This window comes from Trichoplusia ni, chromosome 25, assembly GCF_003590095.1.
Source record: "Trichoplusia ni isolate ovarian cell line Hi5 chromosome 25, tn1, whole genome shotgun sequence".
NCBI classification, from domain to species: Eukaryota; Metazoa; Arthropoda; class Insecta; order Lepidoptera; family Noctuidae; genus Trichoplusia; species Trichoplusia ni.
In genome coordinates, this window is record NC_039502.1 from 4,051,732 (window position 1) to 4,072,726 (window position 20,995).

The 20,995-nt window shown below is 32.5% G+C and overlaps 1 protein-coding gene across 1 annotated transcript in view; it reads left to right on the forward strand.

The window, feature by feature from the left end:
• Nucleotides 1–20,995, forward strand: part of LOC113505417 — a 56,351-nt gene that overhangs the window by 17,453 nt on the left and 17,903 nt on the right. Inside the window, exon 2 of the mRNA XM_026888090.1 lies at nt 10,230–10,536. Within this exon, the coding sequence (XP_026743891.1) occupies nt 10,345–10,536 (192 nt within the window). The 5' untranslated portion in view covers nt 10,230–10,344. The remainder of the gene's footprint in view (nt 1–10,229; nt 10,537–20,995) is intronic.

A 20,995-nucleotide genomic window follows, 5' to 3' on the forward strand; every position in this document is an offset into this window, starting at 1 on the left:
TTGATCGTGCTCATTGCACAAATATTAAAATTTGTCTTGGGTGGGAATCAAACTCAAAATCTCCGGAATAGCAGTTTAGAGCCTTTAAACACTGACATGTTATAAAAACACAGTATGAGGTTTTATAACATTCTATCAACGGATTTTCTCACATAAAAAAATGTACTATATTTTAGAACCGTATTCGTATGAGAACAGGATAAACACAGGTTGTGACGAGAGCTGACGTTAGGATTCGGATTAAAACACAAAAAAGGAACACGAAATATAAACACATACCTTCTATTAATCCCTGTCCGATTGCAGATAAAAGCGACCCATATTAACACCGAAACAACTTTCGTAAGAGTAATTCCAACTAATTTCACTTTTTTCCCTTCCAAAACCATATGTAGCACACGAGAACTGCCAACTCGGACACCCTTTTCACATTTACACTGAAAAGGTCTGTTATCCAGTTAAATCACTCCATTTATAAGGCTGTGTTCAGATGCGTGAAGTCAGCGTTTCGGAATTAGCGCGCTTAATTTCATGTTCGTCTTGACACATCGCTTTTTAAGTGAGGAAAAATGTGATAGTGTGGTGTGAAGGGCGGGTATTAAGTGTTGCGTGTTTTGGAGACCTTCGTGAATGTAAGGTGTCTTCTCCACTGCTAGTATAAAAAACTGTGTGTTGGAACCTAAAATGGAAAATAGTTAGTTATATAAGAGCTTAATATTTTGGAACATTGTCCACTCCAATTTTTGTTGTTGCAATCCGACTTATTTTTGTTCATCTCACTTTGTCGTTTCAATATTTTTGTAATCGTGCAGATTTGTAGATCTGTTTACACTTATGTTTTTTTATTTGTCCTTTGATTTTACTTAATAATTTCCAATTCAAAGGTATGTTGTTTTTCCATGCTTTAAGTGTCTCAGACATTGAATCCATGCATCCATTTAGAATTCAGCCCAATAACAGTGACCATCTCATATCGACAACTCCAAACCGCTGATAGGCAAGCGCTATTACAGCTGAAATAGATTTATGCTGGGCGAGAGAATTGCACTGTCTACCAGTAACTTGAATAACTTGTTTGTCAAATTTAAGGATGAATTTGCACCTTCAAAGTTGTTATAATGATTTAGAACCCCGCTATTTGAGAACTAAGCAGGTTTGGTAGTTTGAGCTTACGTTACAAATAGCAAAAGCTCATAAAATTGCCCTTTTTTAAGCTATCAATTTAGAATACAAACAAAAAGTTTCAGCTCTGCCTGCATTTGACGATGGCCCACAATTGTTACCTCCATTTTTATTCCGTAATATTTGTTTTCAAAAAAGTTTTCTCGAATGGCTTTATCAACATTAAAAACAACGGACCCTAAACCTCAAACGAACCCTTCATCGCTCATAACAAATTACTGGCGTGTCATAGCTCACCCTCTTTCCCACTGAGACCCATGGACTAATGTTGAAAAATGTAAGTTTAATTTCCTACCACATGGTTCAGCCAGACCATTTGTTTCGTTATAAGTCAAGTGCATAATGTACCGAAAAATGTGCTGAGCCGTGTTGTTTGTGTGTCTATACATTTTTATCTTTCGTTTCATTTAGCTTGTAATATCTGTTCTTTTATCGTTTGCTGTGGGTCTACGGTTTTGTCGATCCAAGTAAAAAGCTATGTACAAATTTTCAGCTGGGTTTGGTGTTTTTTTCGGTCGCTCTTGTGGTGTTTATCTTTTTTTTTGTTTTCAGTACGTGTTAAATGCCCAAAAGAAATAACTTAATGATAATATCGCTTTGTATTTGTGGTATAAGCCAATTCTCGTAATAACAAAGAGAAACATGCTTTATTGGTTGTTAATAAATAGCGGATCGGCAATTTCAGGAATAATTAATAATTTTCAGAAAAGAAATAATTAAATAACATAAATAACGATATAAAGTCCATGGATATAAAATCCTTATTGATCTTTTGAATAATTTAAACGTGATATAAAAAAAATTGTTTAACACAGTTGTATTAAATTACGTGCCACAAAGGAATATTTTGATTTGTTAATTTCACATATTCGTATCTTATAACAATTCATTGACAATAAAACCTTTTTGGATTTTTTTATAAAGTTAATTGTTATGGCTTTGAATAACCTCAATAATAACTCATAACATAAAAGTAAAACATCGAAAAATGTTTGGGCCCAATTTTTAGGGTTTCTTCATTTTACACTTTTGAGGTTAGACCAAATTAAAAATACCTGCTGGTATATATGAGGTTTATAAGGTGCAACTTGAAGAGTTGAAAAGTTATTTTAACTACCCTAGATAGAAACGGAACATGTGATGGTTTTAAATATTTTTTTTTAAGAAAAAGACAATGTGAAATCCTGGATTTTTTACTAAATGTGTTGTCATCTCAAAACAAGTTCTCACAGTACCAAAGTAAAGGAAATCTGACTGTTTCTTCCACCAATTCTATTCTCCTCATTTCAGCTTTAGTTTTTTAAACTTTCAAATAGTAGATGACTGGATTACATTCGGCATATTGTATGTTTTGAATTTAACATAAAGTCTAAATTCAAAAATTATTTCAAATGTCAAAAAACGTCACATACCTTTATAACATGTAGCTTTATACTGAGTCTTAGGCCTGATTCGCACGGGAGCTTTTATAACGCTCTTTTTTAACAAATGCATTTCCAAGTACAGGTTTATACGACTATTCCCTTTAGCGCCACTATCGATAAAAAGCGTCCCGTTTCAAAAGCCCGGGCGTATGAAAAAGCTCCCATGGTAATCAGGCCTTAAAGTTTTTTGTTATTTCAAGAAAGAAAAAACAACGTTTTCCTTATCTATACTAATATATAAAGCTGAAGAGTTTATTTGTTTGTTTGAACGCGCTAATCTCAGGAACTACTGGTCCAATTTGAAAATTTCTTTTTGTGTTGAATAGACCTTTCATCGAGGAAGGCTTTAGGCTATAAATCATCACGCTGCGACTAATAGGAGCGAAGATACAATGGAAAATGTGAAAAAAAAACAGGACAGGTATAAATCATAACTTATATCTTCTACCCACGGGGACGAAGTCGCGGGCAACAGCTAGTTATTATTTTAATAAGTCTTTAACGAAAATAAACTGTAGTACATTTTATTCTCAGTTAATACTATTTCTTAAAATAGATACCTACTTGTAAGATTATCTATCTATACATATAATAAAATTGTAGAAAAGTGAAAACTGTACATTGAATATTTTTCAAAAAGAATAATTGCAGGGTGGTCTACGAACGATTCCGATGCCGAAAATATGATTTTTAGAATTTTTGTCTGTTTGTCTGTTTGTCTGTATGTATGTCCGGAAAGATCTCGGAAAGTACTGGATAGATTTGATTCAAATTTTCAGAGAATATCAACAAGAGGTCCGGTCAACATACTTTTTACTTATTATCTCGCTTTTCGTTACGGGGGGTGAGCAGGAGCCTTTTATATCTATAAACAAATATCAAATTATCTCATAAACTACTGAATATATTTCGTTCAAATTTTGCATGCACCTTATCGTACACATGATACAACAAATATATAAAAACCATAACGCTACTATGCAGGGGGCATGAGCAGTAAAGTTTTAAATATTTGGACTCACCCGTAACATCGTTTAATACAATTATGAGGAGTATTTTCACCCCATTGAGTAGTAGGCAGCACGGTCATCAATTTACACAAAAAAACATCACGCTATTTATCTTAAGACTTTTGGCAGAGCAATAATAGGATTTTTCCAAAAAAAACATTTCAAAAAATTCGACATTTTATTCTCTTTCAAGTCTGATATAGGACTACCGCGACTATCTCACGAGTAAAATAAAAGAAACATAAACTAATACGTTTTTTTATGCAATTGTTACCGTAATCGGTACATTCTTGAAAGAAAGGAACTTAAATTATTTTTATTGATGTACTAAAATGACTCAAGTTCAAATGTGGACTGCCGTAATATGATTTTGTATTTATTTACGATAGGTGTATATACCTATGTCTTCAAGATCAAAACATTCGCAGTGACAATCAACCCAAAGTTGCATGTAGTTCACATTGATCTCATCTATAAATATGCAACAATAAATTACTGAACGACACAGTTAATTATTACCTTGGTTCATTTGTAACAACTAGCAACAAAAATATAAACATTCAAAAAAAAAAAGCGTTTGAAACAATGAAATAATGTTTTCTTAAATTTGCAACATTACATAGGCCAAAAGTATTTCGGATAAAAAAGCCCAGAAAACTTGCATAAAACTGCATAGGTATGCAATGTGAAAGATCTGTACGACCAAAGCTATCAATGAATAAGAGCGTACGCTAGACGGATTTTGACATTATGTATCTATTGATAGAACAATGTCTACTGATACCTGGGATTTTTCAATATTTTAACGATTTGGTCGGTCTACATCCGCCATTACAGAGACCGCACACGTAGTCCTTCCAACAAATCCTTTAACAATTTGTTGTAATCTCTACTTATTTAAAATTTTCTTCTTTCGTAGCCTGGTAAAAACAGGGGAAGGAACGAGACTGAATGAGCTTCTGAGATCCCAAAGCTAAGCTGACGAGGATTAGGAACATATTTTTGGAAATTTCCCCAATAAGGCTGATAATAGCGTGTAGCTATCAGCACTTACATCCGTCATACAATTTCTGGAAAATTCATTTTGACTGTCGGTATCGACAACGAAACCTCATAAACAAGCTCATGTAGTCTTTATTTTAGTTCCATTTATGCAGCAGGGATGACGGTATTTTACATCAATGATCGTCAGGTAGGTTAACGAATAAAATACGTAATTTTTCTTTGTAAATTGGTACAGTAAATAGAACTCATGCACATGAAGTCACTTTTATGTTCATAATTTGCTTTGTCGTAACATCACAAATTACACATATCCTATACTTTAGATTTTTATCATTGTCAATTTAAAAAAAGGGGTGTCTGGTATTTTTTTTATTATCACGCTATTTATTTATCAGCAATTTAAAGTCAAATCATGATCAAAACACCAGGGGGCCAAGATAACACGTTTACCAACTTTTTTATTTTGGAAATATTCCAAATGTTTGTGAGGAAGATCAGTTTTAATATTAAGAGGACAATCAAACATAACGTGTTTCAGGAAACCGTTTATCTGGGCGCAATTTTGCAAAATCTTTTATCTTATGACACTATGTAACATCCACAGTTACCGAGCCCGACTCTCACTTCACCAGCTCCGTCCACAAAAATAATTTGACATCTTTTTTATATCGTCAGAAAACGTCGTGTGTGAAAATAACAACTGTCTAGCTATCACTGTTCCTGGGAAACAGCCAGGTGACAGACAGATGAACGGACACCGGGCCTCAGTAATATGGTTCTGGTTTTTGGTTTTGGTTGAACAGACGTGCTCGAAAATCATAACCCACCCAATTAGAAAATGGAAAACCCTCGAAAGTAAAACATTTTTAGCAGCAGTGCTAAGACTGAGTTATACCTTCTATTATTTTTTCCTACCTGCATCCCCCCATTTTTAAACGGCTCGATATGTCAAACATGTCTAAACGATCACTTGCACATAATTCACGTTTTAATTAAAATAGTTCAATTTGTTCGGAAGCTATGATGTCAAAGACAGACAGGCAGGCAGATATGTCAAAGTTATAAACCCCTCTTTTTGGGATTAAATAAGAAAAAGTCATTAAAACAGTTCTGAAATATTTGACACCAGGATAGTATCTTAAACGATGAAATGTGTTTGATTCAAACATTTGATAGTCATTGGGCTTCTCAAGATTCATTAGATATAATTTAGAAATAAAAAAGAAAGTTTAAAATGTAAAAAAAAGTGTTTCATTTTCAATGTTGCATTACATTTTTGCGATGATCGTTATTATTTAACTTCATAGTTTTTTACATCTTGAAAATCACGCAGACAAAGTCGCGGGCAACAGCTAGTTAACGATAAGTTTATAAGTAAACAGGATATAAATACTCTTAAGTAAAATTTACTCAAATTATGTATGACGTCACATTTTTAGTACAGACATGAATAGGCCACCCACACATTCGCGTGGGCGATTATAATACTATATAAGTATATGTATATTATATAGAACCATTCATCCTTTAGTCAACATTATTCTATTGTTCGCTGACAAATATGACTACATTATTAATATGAAGTATTATTTTTAACGCAGAACCTATGGGAGGAGTTTAGTTTCTTGAATGATTTATTTTGAGATCTTATCACAGAATAAACTTGGCTTAATGGAACTTTCATGTTTGATTGACATTTTCTTATTTGTATATGGAGAGTTGTACACAATTAATTTTGAGAGAGTATTTATAACATCACACGTACAATACCGCTGGCAATGTTGGCAAGAAACAATATTTCTATAGCTTTCACAACGCTCAAAGTATGTGAGTATTCAAGTCACTATGACTTGTCACATTGAAACTTTTACGAGCAATTTTAGTTAGTTCAATTAATATTATAGTATTTATAGGAATAACAAAATATGATTCTCATTACCAATAATCATTTGTGTAGAGTCCAAAAGAATAAATAATTCTGCTCTACATACCAACAATTTCCACTAACTAATGATCACCAAACAAAAACTTTTCTCTAAGATCAAGAGTTTCCTATTTTAATAACACAAAATTCTTTGTACCTTCCCCACAAAAGCAAGAAGCTCGTCAAACAAGCCCGAACCTCATTTCGAGATACCTTAAGGCACTCATACCACAATAAATCAATTTCTCTTGTCCAACGAAACAGAATCGGTAAATGACGTCACAAGCTTTTGTTGGTAATAATACTGATATATTGAGCCTTTTGATACGACGTTGATTTAATACGGTGTACGAACAATGAATTAATATCTTCCATTTTGACTTGGTTACATTTACTTGAATGGTATTGATGAATGTCGAACGAAAATAATGTTCTATTGAAGTATGGGTTCTGGTTTAATTAATGGCTGGTAGAAGGCGATGAATACAGAAATATTGATGAGAATAAAAATATTTTACTTTTGATTAATGCTCATACCGTCCTTCTACAAGAAGAGGCTTGTGCGCAGCCGTGGATTGGCGCATGTAGTGTAGTAGCATGTGCCCTTTGAGCATGTATCGCTATGAAAAAAGTATTTATAGAGTTGCGCTAAATACATTTTCGCACAGGGCGTTTGACCCAAAGCGATACGCGGATTTTTTTTTTAAGATCCGACGAAGCAACAAAATCGCTTTTTATTTACGAATTCTAAAGTTTTGTTAAAATGTTGATGATATTTAATACCATATCTGTCCATAAAACCATGACTCTACCTAACAAAAAATACTTAAGTATTCCGTACAATAGACACAAAAAGAGCAATCTGAAACACACAAACTTAGTACCAGCACGTAAGTTCCCAAACTCACTTGAAACACAATACCTCTACATATATTAGGAAACTAAGAAGGCTTTACTTGATCTCAGGATATGAGGCAAGGAGTGGCACTCTTCGAGGCTTAAAGGCTCGCATAACAGGATACAAAACCTTAAGTAGGCCGTGTTTGAGGATTATTCAAGCTTTGCAGATTGGGTTCATCCTGTATAATGATTGGTACTTCGGTATTACGTTTACCTAATTGTTGTTGATTGTAGAGATTAGTTTTTGGATAATAGGTTGAAAATTATGTTTGGTTTCGTTAATAACATGTAGCAATATAATGTTTTTGTCACAATTAAAAAATATTAAAAAGATGTCTAGAGGCAAATGAGTGTTAAATTTTTAATTTAATATACAACACTTAGTGTAAACTAAGTTTATTTGTCATTGTAACAAATTTATTGTTTTATAAATTGTTCGAAATAGTTTTAGAAACAACTTACTTTCCACTTTTATTTTCATTCCACAATCAAATTTCTTCATTTCACAATGACAACATTTTTGACTTCACAAAAACTCCCAAATTATAACCATCCTTTATCTTCAAGAGCTCATAAAAATAATTAAAAAAGTACATCTCTCTTGACAACATAACTCCCCCTGACCCAGGTAAAATGATTATTACAATAATGAAACAACTCCAACATGAAAACAATTAACAACACCCTTTTCAGCCGTTGACAGCGGCTGAGTATACCGTCCTGTATAATACATCTTTTTTAAATGTGACCTTTTGAATTAATTTCGTTTCAATATAGAAAGTTTAGGAGTGTGTTACGAATACAAATATAAAGTTCTGTTTTATAGCGTGTTAAACTTTATTATGTTGGCTGTGTAGGCATGGACTAAAATGGAATGTGTGGATGGCAAAGCTAATTTTGTGTTGGGTTTAAATAGTTAGAAGTACATTTGGTATTTTTATGATATCGGACCCAAAGGATACACAGAAACCTAGACTGAACCCTATTATCGAGGTTCCACTGTCCGTCCGACAGTCATCAGACTTTAGCTGTGATTGATAGACAAAATTACAATTTTTACAGACAAAAAAGTAAGTGGTTGCGGCCATCCATTTTTTAGTGGATGACCAATCAATTTGAGTGTGCACACCACCTTCAAAATATTTGTTACATTTATCTTTACCATGTGTAGCGAACCTTCAGCTTCGTGAGCCCGAGTCTAACTTACCCGGATTTATATTTTATTCTTTGATAGTTTGATGTTTTGGAATCCAATTTTCTACAGCTGGGTGAATAAATTAGCTACATTAACCTAATAAATTATTACTGTCGTGAGATCTTGTACAATGTTTAAATGATACTGTTAGAACAAAATAAAAATCTTCAAATCTATTGGAATATTTGTACATCTATCTATAAGACTCAAATCCCCATACTGAAATATTAATTTGACCTATAATATAATTTAAAACACAATTTGTATTATCAAAACAGTTGAACACGCAACATAATATCTTTGGGCTTATTACACAAAAATTAAGTGGCGTTATTTAAGGCGAGTAACACGCCATCCTTTGAATGAAATCCGTAGCGTGAATCTTATCTTATAACAAAACTACTGGACTCAATAAAACAAAGCATTTTGGGTGCACGAAACAAAGGCCCTTAATTCTGTATTATATTTTTGGAGGAAGTTCACCCGTTTTACCCGCCTACCATGAACGTAAATATGGGTTACGTTTCTCTGTAATTTTTATATACTGTTCTGGTAATGACACACCATGTTTTATTCTTGATTTAGTTAATATAGCTTATCTATATACTAATATATAAAGCTGAGGAGTTTGTTTGTTTGTTTGAACCCGTTAATCTCAGGAACTACTGGTCCAAATTGAAAAATTATTTTTCTGTTGAATAGACCATACATTGAGGAAGGCTTTAGGCTATAAGCCATCACGCTGCGACTAATAAGGAGCGAAGATAGAATGGAAAATGTGAAAATACAGGGCAGGTATAAATCATAACTTATATCTTCTACCCACGGGGACGAAGTCGCGGGCAACAGCTAGTTTTATACATGCATCTTAACCTATACTGTGAGATTTCACACCAACTCAAAAAAAAACTTTGGTAGAAACTTTACTTTGTTATTGATTTTGATAGCTAATCCAGAATACAAGGTTTTCAATTATAAGCAACATTATAGTGATTATAATGTCGTAATATACCTTTCGTAAAATATACGTAATTTGTAATCAAACGTCGACAAATCGGAAATTAATTATTAAAGCCTAATAGTAGAGTCAGCGTTCAGCTGTTGAAGTTCTCCGAACTTTAAATTAGTTTACTTTAAAAATAAATTATGTATTGTTAATTAACGTTTTACTACTTAGCCTAAGACTACTTATTGATGCGATGAAATAAACTGCAAAATTCGAAATAAATCGAGTTATTTGAGAACGACGATCTCAATCTACGTCACTGTCATGTGGAATGTAGAGTCACATAAACATTTAAACGTCACTTGGCCAAGTGAATTCATTTTAACCGTTAAAAGATTTTAAATCATAATACGTCGTTAGACACTTAAGTCGGCAAGTATCAGTCTTGCATCACCTTTGTTACATACATAGGTATTATTAAGATATATTATTTAGATAAAGGTCAAATTCGCCTGAAATTCGAAATGATAGAAAACACATTAACTTTTTCAAAAATTGTTTATTTCCTAAGCATCAAAGATTTATATTTCCTTTATATAAATGATAAAGCAGCTCAAATTTGATAAACATTTTCTTGTTACAGATAAAAAATGCAAGCCAGGAAACGTCAAAGAAAAAGACGAGTGAAGAAAATTAGTGCTGTGCGATGGACGTGCCATAGAAAAATGTAATTTGTGTTTACCAAGTTAAAGTTCAAAATGGGTGTAGCAATGATTTGGCCAACAATGGGTAGATTCACGAACAGAGATCTGTTGGTGGTTGTTTTGTTCTTGTGCAGGACAATAGTTTGTGACAGTCAGTGTCCAAAGTTTGCGGAGAAGCCACTTGAGACGAGAGTTCAAGATGCCTCCATAGTTTTTAGGGCTGTGGTCGTACAGACACATTATCAGGTGAGTTATATTTTTACTATATTATTATTAAGTATATTGATCTTGATATTGAACATATTTTTTATGATACTACACTGAAATACTTGAAGTGAATATATATTTCAGAGTCTTAATGTAGTGATAAATTGATATACCAGGGCTTAAAAAAACAGTGTTTCTTTTCCATTTCTTTTGTTGAATAGATCTTTTATTATGTACGAACTGACGTATAGCGGCTATCTGATAAATTGTAGTTTAAAAACTATATAATCAACTTATAGTTCACATAAATACTTAGACCTTTGTTTAGTCCTAGCTACCGCATTGGGTTAAGTAACCTGTAATGGTAGATTAGTGTGATAATTAAATAAATAAATAAATTATTCTCAGATCAACCAAATTAACTTAACTAATGAAAGTTTTTTTATACATTTGCCTTTTATAAAAGACCTTAAAACATATCGCAGCAAATTTTAACAAATCTACTCTCAAAAAACGAAGTTTTATTTACACAAATAAATACTTGTTTCCCAGCACAACGTTAAGTAAACATGTAACAGTTTACATACCTAATTCAAATTAGTGCGGCATGCACAACTAGCTCCAGTAAGCAAACCAGGTTGTAAAAGCAAATACTAGCTCTTAACTCGAGTTCTGACCTAATTAATCCAAGATCTCGTTTATAATCTTGATTCTCTGTAAGACTACTAACCGTCTAACAAGGTAAAGACGACTTATACCTTGAAAATAGAGGATATAAACAGAAAATTCAGGAGAAATCGTTGAATTCCACAAGTACTACTATCGGTATATCTATACTAATATATAGAGCTGAAGAGTTTGTTTGTTTGTTTGAACGCGCTAATCTCAGGAACTACTGGTTCAAATTGACTTTTTGTGTTGAATAGACCATTCATCGAGGAAGGTTTTAGGCTATAAATCATCACGCTGCGACTAATAAGAGCGAAGATACAATGGAAAATGTGGAAAAACAGGGCAGGTATAAATCATAACTTATATCTTCTAACCACGCGGATGAAGTCGCGGTCAACAGCTACTAAGTTACTAAAATAGCGGATCCGGAGGTAGCGATTGCTTATAAAATTAGCAGCATCCTTGTAGATCTTTCTGAGTACGTTGTGTATTTTTATATTATTTTGTGGGAACATAAATAATGTCAAGGAAAAATGAAGGAATATGGGTTAATTCGATTCAGTAAAAGTCTAACACTCCATTCCGCACAATCCGAATTGGGTAGAGTCATTTGATGATTTCTCATTCGAAAAAAGTAGTTAAACTGTCTAGTTTGCTATAACTTGAATAGCTTGCATTGTGAGCGTTTACAATTAATAAAAAAAAAATACTATTTAAGTTCCTTCCTCTCCGCTTGTTTGTTACTGTTGACAAAAACAAACCTGCTAGCTAAATCGCAATATCAGAACCATTCAAATCATATTCGATTCTGACCTATCAATGTTTTAATAGATCTACATTTTACAAGAACGTTTGAACTTTGTTATCTTGGCGTCAATTTGTCCGTTCCACGACAGACGATTGCTTTTCAACTTTACAGTCCCCGTCGCCTCTTTCAAACTTCCGATGAAATAAATTGGTCTGTAAGTTTTGTAGCTATAAAATCAATTTTTAAATTGTATTAGATCTTCTTGCTCGTGCAATATTTTAAGGTATTTGTGGTGTGGTTGGAGCTTCTTACGTTCACACGTTACTTTGATTGTATAAGCATTCTTTTATGTTTTCAATATATAGCAACTTATAGTCCGCGCAATCTTTTTTTTATAAAAAACAGAGGATAATAATATTTCTTGCATGTGTATTGCTATTAGAGCAATTGAAGAATGTGATTGTAGAAGTCTAAGCAGGTCTAAATTTCCACTTATATGTGTAAAAAACAACTAAAATAGTTTACAACAAAAGTAATTACTATAAACTTATTATAACTATAACTATACCTGCACTAGTAAGTCTGTCTGCCTATTTATGTTTCATGAACAAGCTCTCATTTGCTGCAAACCTAACTCCACAAAATTGAAGCGACAAAAGCCAGTCGGAAAAACAGTTCTTAAAAAAATATAAATTGACCGACATAGTCAACTAGAGCATTGGCCAGTGAAATTAAAAAAAAACACAGTGACAATTTTAAAATATAAGCACTTGCTACAATTTCCAGATCTACCTAGTTTGTAATCTCTACATTACGTTGGCATTTAGAATTATTATTTTTCCGTTTGTCTCGACTGCTACACGGAATGAAATAATAGCAAAATATTCTCAGTTTCTTGTATTTTTAAGGTAGTTGTAAAACAAGGAGATATTACACTTTGCTGGGAGCGAACGATAGTAAACACAATTCTTATTTCAAACTTTATTTTTTCTATTTACAAAAAGTGTTTTGCTTTTGTTTGCGGGTAGTGTAAAAACGCTGACGGTATATAGTACACTTGGATAGATATTTTTTTTATTTTATATTTATCTTCGGTATTTTATTCTTTTGTAAAATACAAATCTTATTTGGCAATGCACCACTGTTGTAAAGAGTAACGTTTGAGTATTATTACAACAAGTTATCCTTAAGAAAATCTTGTGTACTTCAAAAGCAGGAAACACAAGACCTCGTCTAGAATTCTTCGAATCGTTTCGTTTACGACCTGAATATGTCATCGAGGGCAAAGCGTAAAATTTTACAACCAGACCTCTATCAAAGAGGAGCTCACGAATAAAGACCCCCTGGATAAATTTGGAGAGCTCGTGAATAAAGTCGAGATACTTGTCTTAACTCTTGAGAATTTGTATTTTATATTGTTTGTTTAGTAGTTATCTTTAGTAGGGTTTTACGGCTAAGTAATAATAGTACACGTTACTAAGTGTTATTCTTAAGTGTGTATTTGTCTCTACATTTCATCTTGGTGTAGCAAAGACCGTGACTTTTAACTAAGCGCGATTTTTGGATCGACGATTTGGTAGTGTTGAAGCTACCAAGACAGACTTTTGGGATTAAGTACCCAAAGGATAAAAATGGAACCGTAAAACTGACAAACCGTTCTCTGTTCATCCGACACCAAGGCGTATTTCATGATCCAAGCTCCAAGCTAGCTAAACAGTTGAAATTTTCAAGATGATGTGTTTCTGTAAGCACTATAACAAAAAATAAAGATCGTGGTGAAATCCATTTGAGATCGGGTAACCAAAAATGTATGTATCGCCCATCCGATATGCAATTGGTCGGCTTTAAAAGGATAAGATTAGATACATAAAGTTCAGCAAAGCAGTCAAAACCTGTGACCGGACTAACAGTAAAGGTTTTATAAACAAAAAACGTAGTTTAGCGATACGATAAATATTCAACGCTATTAGAAAATTGTCGAACCGCGAATTTCTAACTTACATTTGTACATTAAAATTATTTCAGATTGCAATATTCAAGTGATGCAAGTAACATTAATTTAAATCTAGGTATATATATTGCGCATAATATGCAAAACTTGCTTTTGTAAATCTTTTAAATGTATAAACCTAGGTTCTTAGACTCTTCGTGAGAAGCTTGTTAAACAGTTAAACTAAAAACGTGCTGTAAAAAGACCCTCTGCTGAACAAAGGCTTCTCCCAACATCAATAAGGCTTGCATACAACATATTTTAAAATATGCTTAGGTTTACTGACTTAAATCTTAAGGTCTTAAAAATCCATTTTTCAAAAATATAAAGGTCTGTTGCAAAATAATTTACTTTCAAAAGACACTAAAACCTATTCAACTCAAAAACCTAAAATCTATTTAAACAGCACTTTAATAATATCGTGATGTCTTTGAAACGCCCACACGAGACACAATTCTGGTACTTTCGAAACATAAAATGATGTTTATTCAAAGCAAGGTATCCTAAGGTTATCCAATTAATTCCAATATGCTTGTTGATTTCTTAAGATAAGATCAAATATAAAGAAATCGTCTGAATATGCTTTTAATTGGGATAAAGTGCTTCAAATGATACTTTGATATGCAATGTACCGTATCTTTGTATAAGGATGCGGTCATGCATAGCTATTGCTGTTATTGAAATCATACGAAATTGTTGACGTGTGTAAGTCAAAGACGAATAAGTGAAGTGGTGAAATTGATTGTTCCGTAGGATAGGGTAGGTATTTTGGTCATACATCAAGTTTATGACCGTACAAATAGTAGCTTAACGGCATTTTTTTTTCTAGTTATTGTTATAGCAAAAAAGCAAAGGCATAGTTTGAGAAAAAATATTTTGTCTAACCAATTCGGTTTATGAGTTACAACTTATTGACCGACGGGCGGAAAGACGGACATACCGTCCACCTTCAGAAATAGGGTACCGCTCTCATCCACTGTGTACGAAAAGCTATAAATTATAATTTCAAGGGTCTAAAAAAGTTTATGCTTGTGAGTACATAATTGAAAATGGACAAAAAAGATGGCGTACTTTTTAACTGTTGTGGTAGTGACGCACTTTTTTTTTTACTCTAGCAATATTGGCACCAGTTTCAAAATATTCCTGTAAAGGAAGACACTTATGGGATTTAAATAGACTGGTTATATTCAATTATATGAATTACCCGAGAAAGGCCAATTTCAAATGTATAAAAAATAAATATACGACATTTAACAGTCGGGTTTTTGTTTAACAATTTATTTCCGAATAAAGATTGCTGGAAGGATTGTAACATGGGGTTTAAATTTTTCAAAGTTTAATTCTTGCTTTCAAAATTGAAACCTATCATTAAAACTTTAAAGTTTAATTGTAATTAACAACAATACTTAATTAGGAATCCGTGTTCTTGAAACTTAGATAGGCAAAACAACCTCCAAAAAGTTTTCAATGTTAATTAATATTTACAACTAAAAGTAAGTCTCATCCTATATCTGTAAGAAATAAATCCAGTGTGTTATTAATATTCGCTAAATTAGGCTACCAAATTTTGTACTCAATGTTTAAAAAAATATGTATCTATTTCCTCAACTTTTAGAGAGACCAATTTTATTTGTTTCACTATATTAGAGGTTCGTTGCATACATATGAAAATATTTATATGGGCATTAAAAACTTTATGAATATTCATTTTAATGTTGACATTGTCAAAAGAAAGAAATACGGATCATAAGATACTCAAAGCTTAGTGAGAGACAAACAGCGGATTCTTATTAACGAAATCCTGTTTTTACCCTCTGGGTACAAAACCAATAAAGCATCGCGTCGTCCTATCATAAAATCCAGCAATGTTTTCTGAAATACCCACGTACGCACAAAAACAACGCATGAAGACAACTAGCACATAAATTACACGTACGACACACACTAATGACCTATAAATCCCATCTCAAGCCAAATGAGAAAGTCTCGTGTCCTAAGAAATTCTCTAAGGCCGACCGAGACGACAAAATTTGTTTGACTCAGACCGTATTTTTAGGTTTGATTCAGTCAAACCATCACGTTGAGTAAAAAAGTTTTAACGGTGTTTGAAGCTCAATTGAAGATCTGCTGACATTTTTATTATGATGTACAGTTAGTGACAGAAGTCGGTTTTTAAATAACAAAGTGCTTTAATTTTTTACTACTTTAGTAGAATATAGTTGTCAAAATTAATTCGTTACCTAACAGGATAACTGCAAACCATTGAAATTGGTGCCTTATAAATAAGCTGCATGACAAGCCAAGTAGTGTAGTTCACCACACTAAACTCTATGTGCGCGACGTGTTGCGGATTCGATTGACTTTGAGCATGCGAATTATATTTGTAGCCCCACCCACCCGCTCCCAACATAAGGTTAAATTGAAAGGCTTATTTTGGGAGTATTTTATTTAATTATAATACAACTTAAAAATATTAATGCAATAAACTAAACTTAATATTTATATTTTTAAAATTATATCAATACGAAATGAAAAATATATATATTTTACAAAGCGTCAAAAAAAGACATCTTCATCCCTGCTAAAGTTTTAGGAATCCGAATATGCATCGTTTTTTGGAAAGCTGTATTATTTCATATTTGAAAATAATGTTTATTTAAGTTTATCCTAATAAATAGATTTTGCAAAAATGCTTTAAGTAATATCGAAACGATTTTACTAGATCATCGAAGTTCGTCGTCAAACAGGTTAAAACGAACACACCAGGACACAAACTAGTTTGACCGTCTTAGTATCCCCTAAGGGTATTCTTGAAGGATAGGCCATAACTTGATATAGCTTAATTAAGCCCGGGTCGTCTGATAAACGTGTTAACTAAGGATCGTTTTACTGTTTAGCTACGAACGTTATGACCGGGTTCACTAGATACTATGAATACTTAATTTAGACTTAGGTAGGATTTAAGATTTTCTTGTATTATTAGCAGACGTTGCTAAAAGATGTTGAGTTTTTCAGATGTTTTTTTTTGCATGTTTTTTAATAAAAATTTAATTTTGATGATCGGATTGAGAATCTCTTGATCATTATTAATTATTGATTAGGCATACTAAAACCGAGAATAAAAAAAAACCTGAAGAGCTTTGAAATTATTTTTAGATTCATTTAAATCTCAATTAGTATTTTGGTTTGTATTATAAGAATAATCACGGATATAAATTATTCTAATAAACAATTTTATCATGTACTCTAACTTAAGCAATTCTGTATAAATTGTATAGGATACGGAAGCTTTGTTCTCATAATAAGGAAGATTATTGTTTGATTTATTAACATCATGTTCTTTTACTTTGTGAATATAAAAGTTTTAATTTATTAGATGGGAATGTATGAATATTAAATTGAGTTTTAATAGAAAAGATAATGAACCAAAGTATTTCAGTAATTGAATTGAATGACAATAAAACCATTTTTTTTTTCAACAACAACTAACTTAAATACTAACATTATGTCTTTCAAAACACAAGTATAACATTTGAAACTTAATACCGTCACATAAACATTTTTGAAGCTACAATTTAATTTAATTCCCAAGCCAACCAATATAAAATCTTAACTCCAATACATACAGTCCAAAATCTATACGAGGTAAAATGAGCTAAAACTCTTGTCCCTAACAACCGAGATATCGTTACGGTCGCATACGAGCCACAATCCCACAAATTAGGTCCACGCCGGCTTCGCAAGATCCACTATTTGCGACTCTTGCGAGCAAATGAAAAACAATAATGAGACAATTTATCTAGCAGGTAGTTCCGCACGTAGTGGTAATTAGGACTTCATTCAACCCTACCCTTTGGTGTGTATGAAGTTTGGTATGACTTTGAATTTAATTTGGCTTTGTTATTTTGTGTGTTAGAGTGTTTCAGGGGTATTTATGTATATTTGTTTTTAACGCTGAAAGGAGGCTTGCTATAAGTTGATTTTTTTATCTTTACCTTATTAGTCATGACCTTTTAAAAAAGCTTTTAAAACAAAACAGTATTTGAAATTCCGTGCATCGTGAAATGAAACCATGTTAATGGATAAGATAATGATGAATCACATCCATGCACGCGTATCCTATTCAGTAGTAAATACTATTAACATTTAATATTATTTCTGTAATGCTTTGAGGCTCAATCTAAGCTTAGAGATGAAATGTAGCTACTGTATTCAGGATTCAATTTACGTCTTCGCATAATTTAATGCTTACTCGTACGAGGTTGTAGCATCGAGATTGAATAGCAATATCATGGCTGCCTGTACTGGTGTAGGCAGAAGTGATAGTTAGTCTCAAGAGACATTTTAAAATGTCCTGGTAGAATGATTTTTTAATAAAATTGTATTATAAAAATATTTCGGTCAGGAGTCTTTTTCTTGTCACCTTCAATGTGACTTAGACGGTCTTGATAAAATAGTTGTTTTCGAAATCATGACGACGGACAGGCACGCATAGAGGTAAAACTTGGATAACAAATCTCCAAAATTGGGATGTTGTCCACTTTTTTGGCAATACAAAAAATAATACAAAAAAGTATAATTATCATAGTAGTTTGAGATACACAATATAAATTACGTTTAACTTGTTGATTTTCTGTCCTTTATAAAAAAAAGCTCGTGGCTAAGATATAACCTCAGAAGTGAAACGATCACAGGTTAAGCTATGCCTGACGCGGTTGGTCCGTAGATGGGTGACCATGTTTGTCATAAGGAGTTCCTCCGTGTTTTGGAAGGCACGTTAAATTGTGGGTCCCGGCTGTTATTCTTACATCTTTGACAGTCGTTACAGGTAGTCAGAAGCTTGAAAAGTCTGACAACCAGTCTAACCAAGGGGTATCGTGTCGCCCATTTAACTGGGTTGAGGAGGTAAGATAGGCAGTCGCTCCTTGTAAAACACTGGTACTTAGCTGAAACCGGTTAGACTGGTAGCCGACCCCAACATAATTGGGAAAAAGGCTAGGCCAATGATGATATAAAAAAAATTGCTTTTAAAATGTTTTTTTTTCGCAATTAGAAAAGTGAGTCTACCAAACCCAGACTTTTTCAAATGTGCTATAAACATATTTGAAATGTATTATAGAATGCCACAATCCAAAACACCCAATGCAGATCTGCAATAAAAAAATCCATTATGAACCGAAATTATCTTAGGAAACTGAACATTTTAAGTATTAATGCTTGACAATTCGTGCGGCTAATTTCGTGGCAAGTTTCATATGGAATTCGTGGACTTTGCCAAGTCAATGTTATTTCGGATTTGTGAGAATGACATTGTTACACTCCCAAACTATTTGGCTCGGGCACAAGGCACTGCATGCTCGGTATTATTTAATATGTATACACGAACCATTCACTATAAGCGTTTAAACTTAAACTGTTGCCTTTGTGGAAGTGAGACAGCTACGTACATTGTATAGCGCTGTCTTGCTTCCACACAGGCAAGTACTACTTTAAAAAGCCAGTTTAGGAGCTAGTTTCGTTTAGATGTAAACCACAAGATTGTGGTATTAAATTTAGGGAGTAGTTATGAATGTGACTTTTTAACAAACTACGCAGAAAATGGGTATGTTTCGGTTAGAAGAATGCACTTCAATGCGAAGATCTGGAACATAAGCTGCTACTTAAAGTTAAGTTTTAAAGGTGTATTTGTATTCTGCTAGCGTGACTTCAAATTGTTTTTTTTTTATTTTTGGTGATTGACACTTATTCTGATTTTTTTTCGGTGTGTTTCTTTATATAAGGTATGTGATGTCTTGTGATAAAATTCGACAACGATACATTTCCAATTTTGATTGTAAAGCTTGAAATCCTACATGGCTTTTTAGAATCTGAAAGATAATGATAAATTACTTTTATAATATTTACACTCTAACTCTTTTAGCTAAATCTAAATTTGTAATAGTTTAGAATCTTCGTTTCGAACAATCTGTTCGTCTGTCATTAACACGAGTTGAGAACTTTCTGACAAATTGTTCTCAAAATTAGAATTTGTTTTAATTAAAAGATAGTTTGAATATCATTAATTACTTACTAGTATCAAGTTATTTTGGAAATTCTGCGAAAACTATTTTTGGGGTGACACGATCTAGAAAATTTATTTTCGATAAACATGGCCTGGAGCGAAACATAATTGGAAATATTATTGAAAAAAAAATGGACTGAATATAAACTAAACTTAAATGAATATATTAAGAAAAGGTAAACATTTCATGCCAACATACTTTTTAAGAAAGTCTTTCATGTTTCTGATTACAAATAATTATATTAATGCCATCATAATTTCAATTTAGCTTTATAACCTCAAAAGAAGAAAATAATAAATTAAATAAAACATTTATTTAATAAAGAACTTTATCACAATAACTTTGAAACTAAATTACTTTATCATCAAACTATATTTAATCTAACCAGCTTAAAATGAAACTTTCTTAATAACTTGTATTTCAATCTCATGCGTGAACGTGTGAAGATTTTCACCTTATTCTAAAGTGCCGAGGTAATCTGATAACGACTTTATCATGAAAGTCGTAAGGTTAATATTGCCTTATCATTATTACAGGTGATAAAGTCATATAATTTTATGGTATGTTTCTTATTATTTGAGCTTCAATAAAGGAATGGATTTGATGGGAGATATTATTTTATGAGAAGTCTTTTGTTATCAAGAGCGTGATAGGGTTAACTTTGGTTTGATGTGGTTAGTGTATTGTGTGGAATCTTTAAGTATCTGTTTATTAGTTCCAAGATAGCAAGTAGAGACTGAGGTAATAAGGTTAAGGGGTGATGCTAATCTGATTGAAAGTATATCTTTAAGAAAATGGAGTACTGTTATTTTAAGTATTGTTGCACTGATATTGTATAACTGTAATAAATGCTTTTCAATAAATAAGTCTTTTATGTATACAATTAAGAAGTTTTTCTGCAAATATGTTTATGAAAGTGCATAATATTTTATTCGTAGCTGATTTATAAACGTAACTCTCAGAAATAACTATCCAATAAAAATAATATATTGCAGCATAAGCTCGCAAGAATAATGTCCATACAAT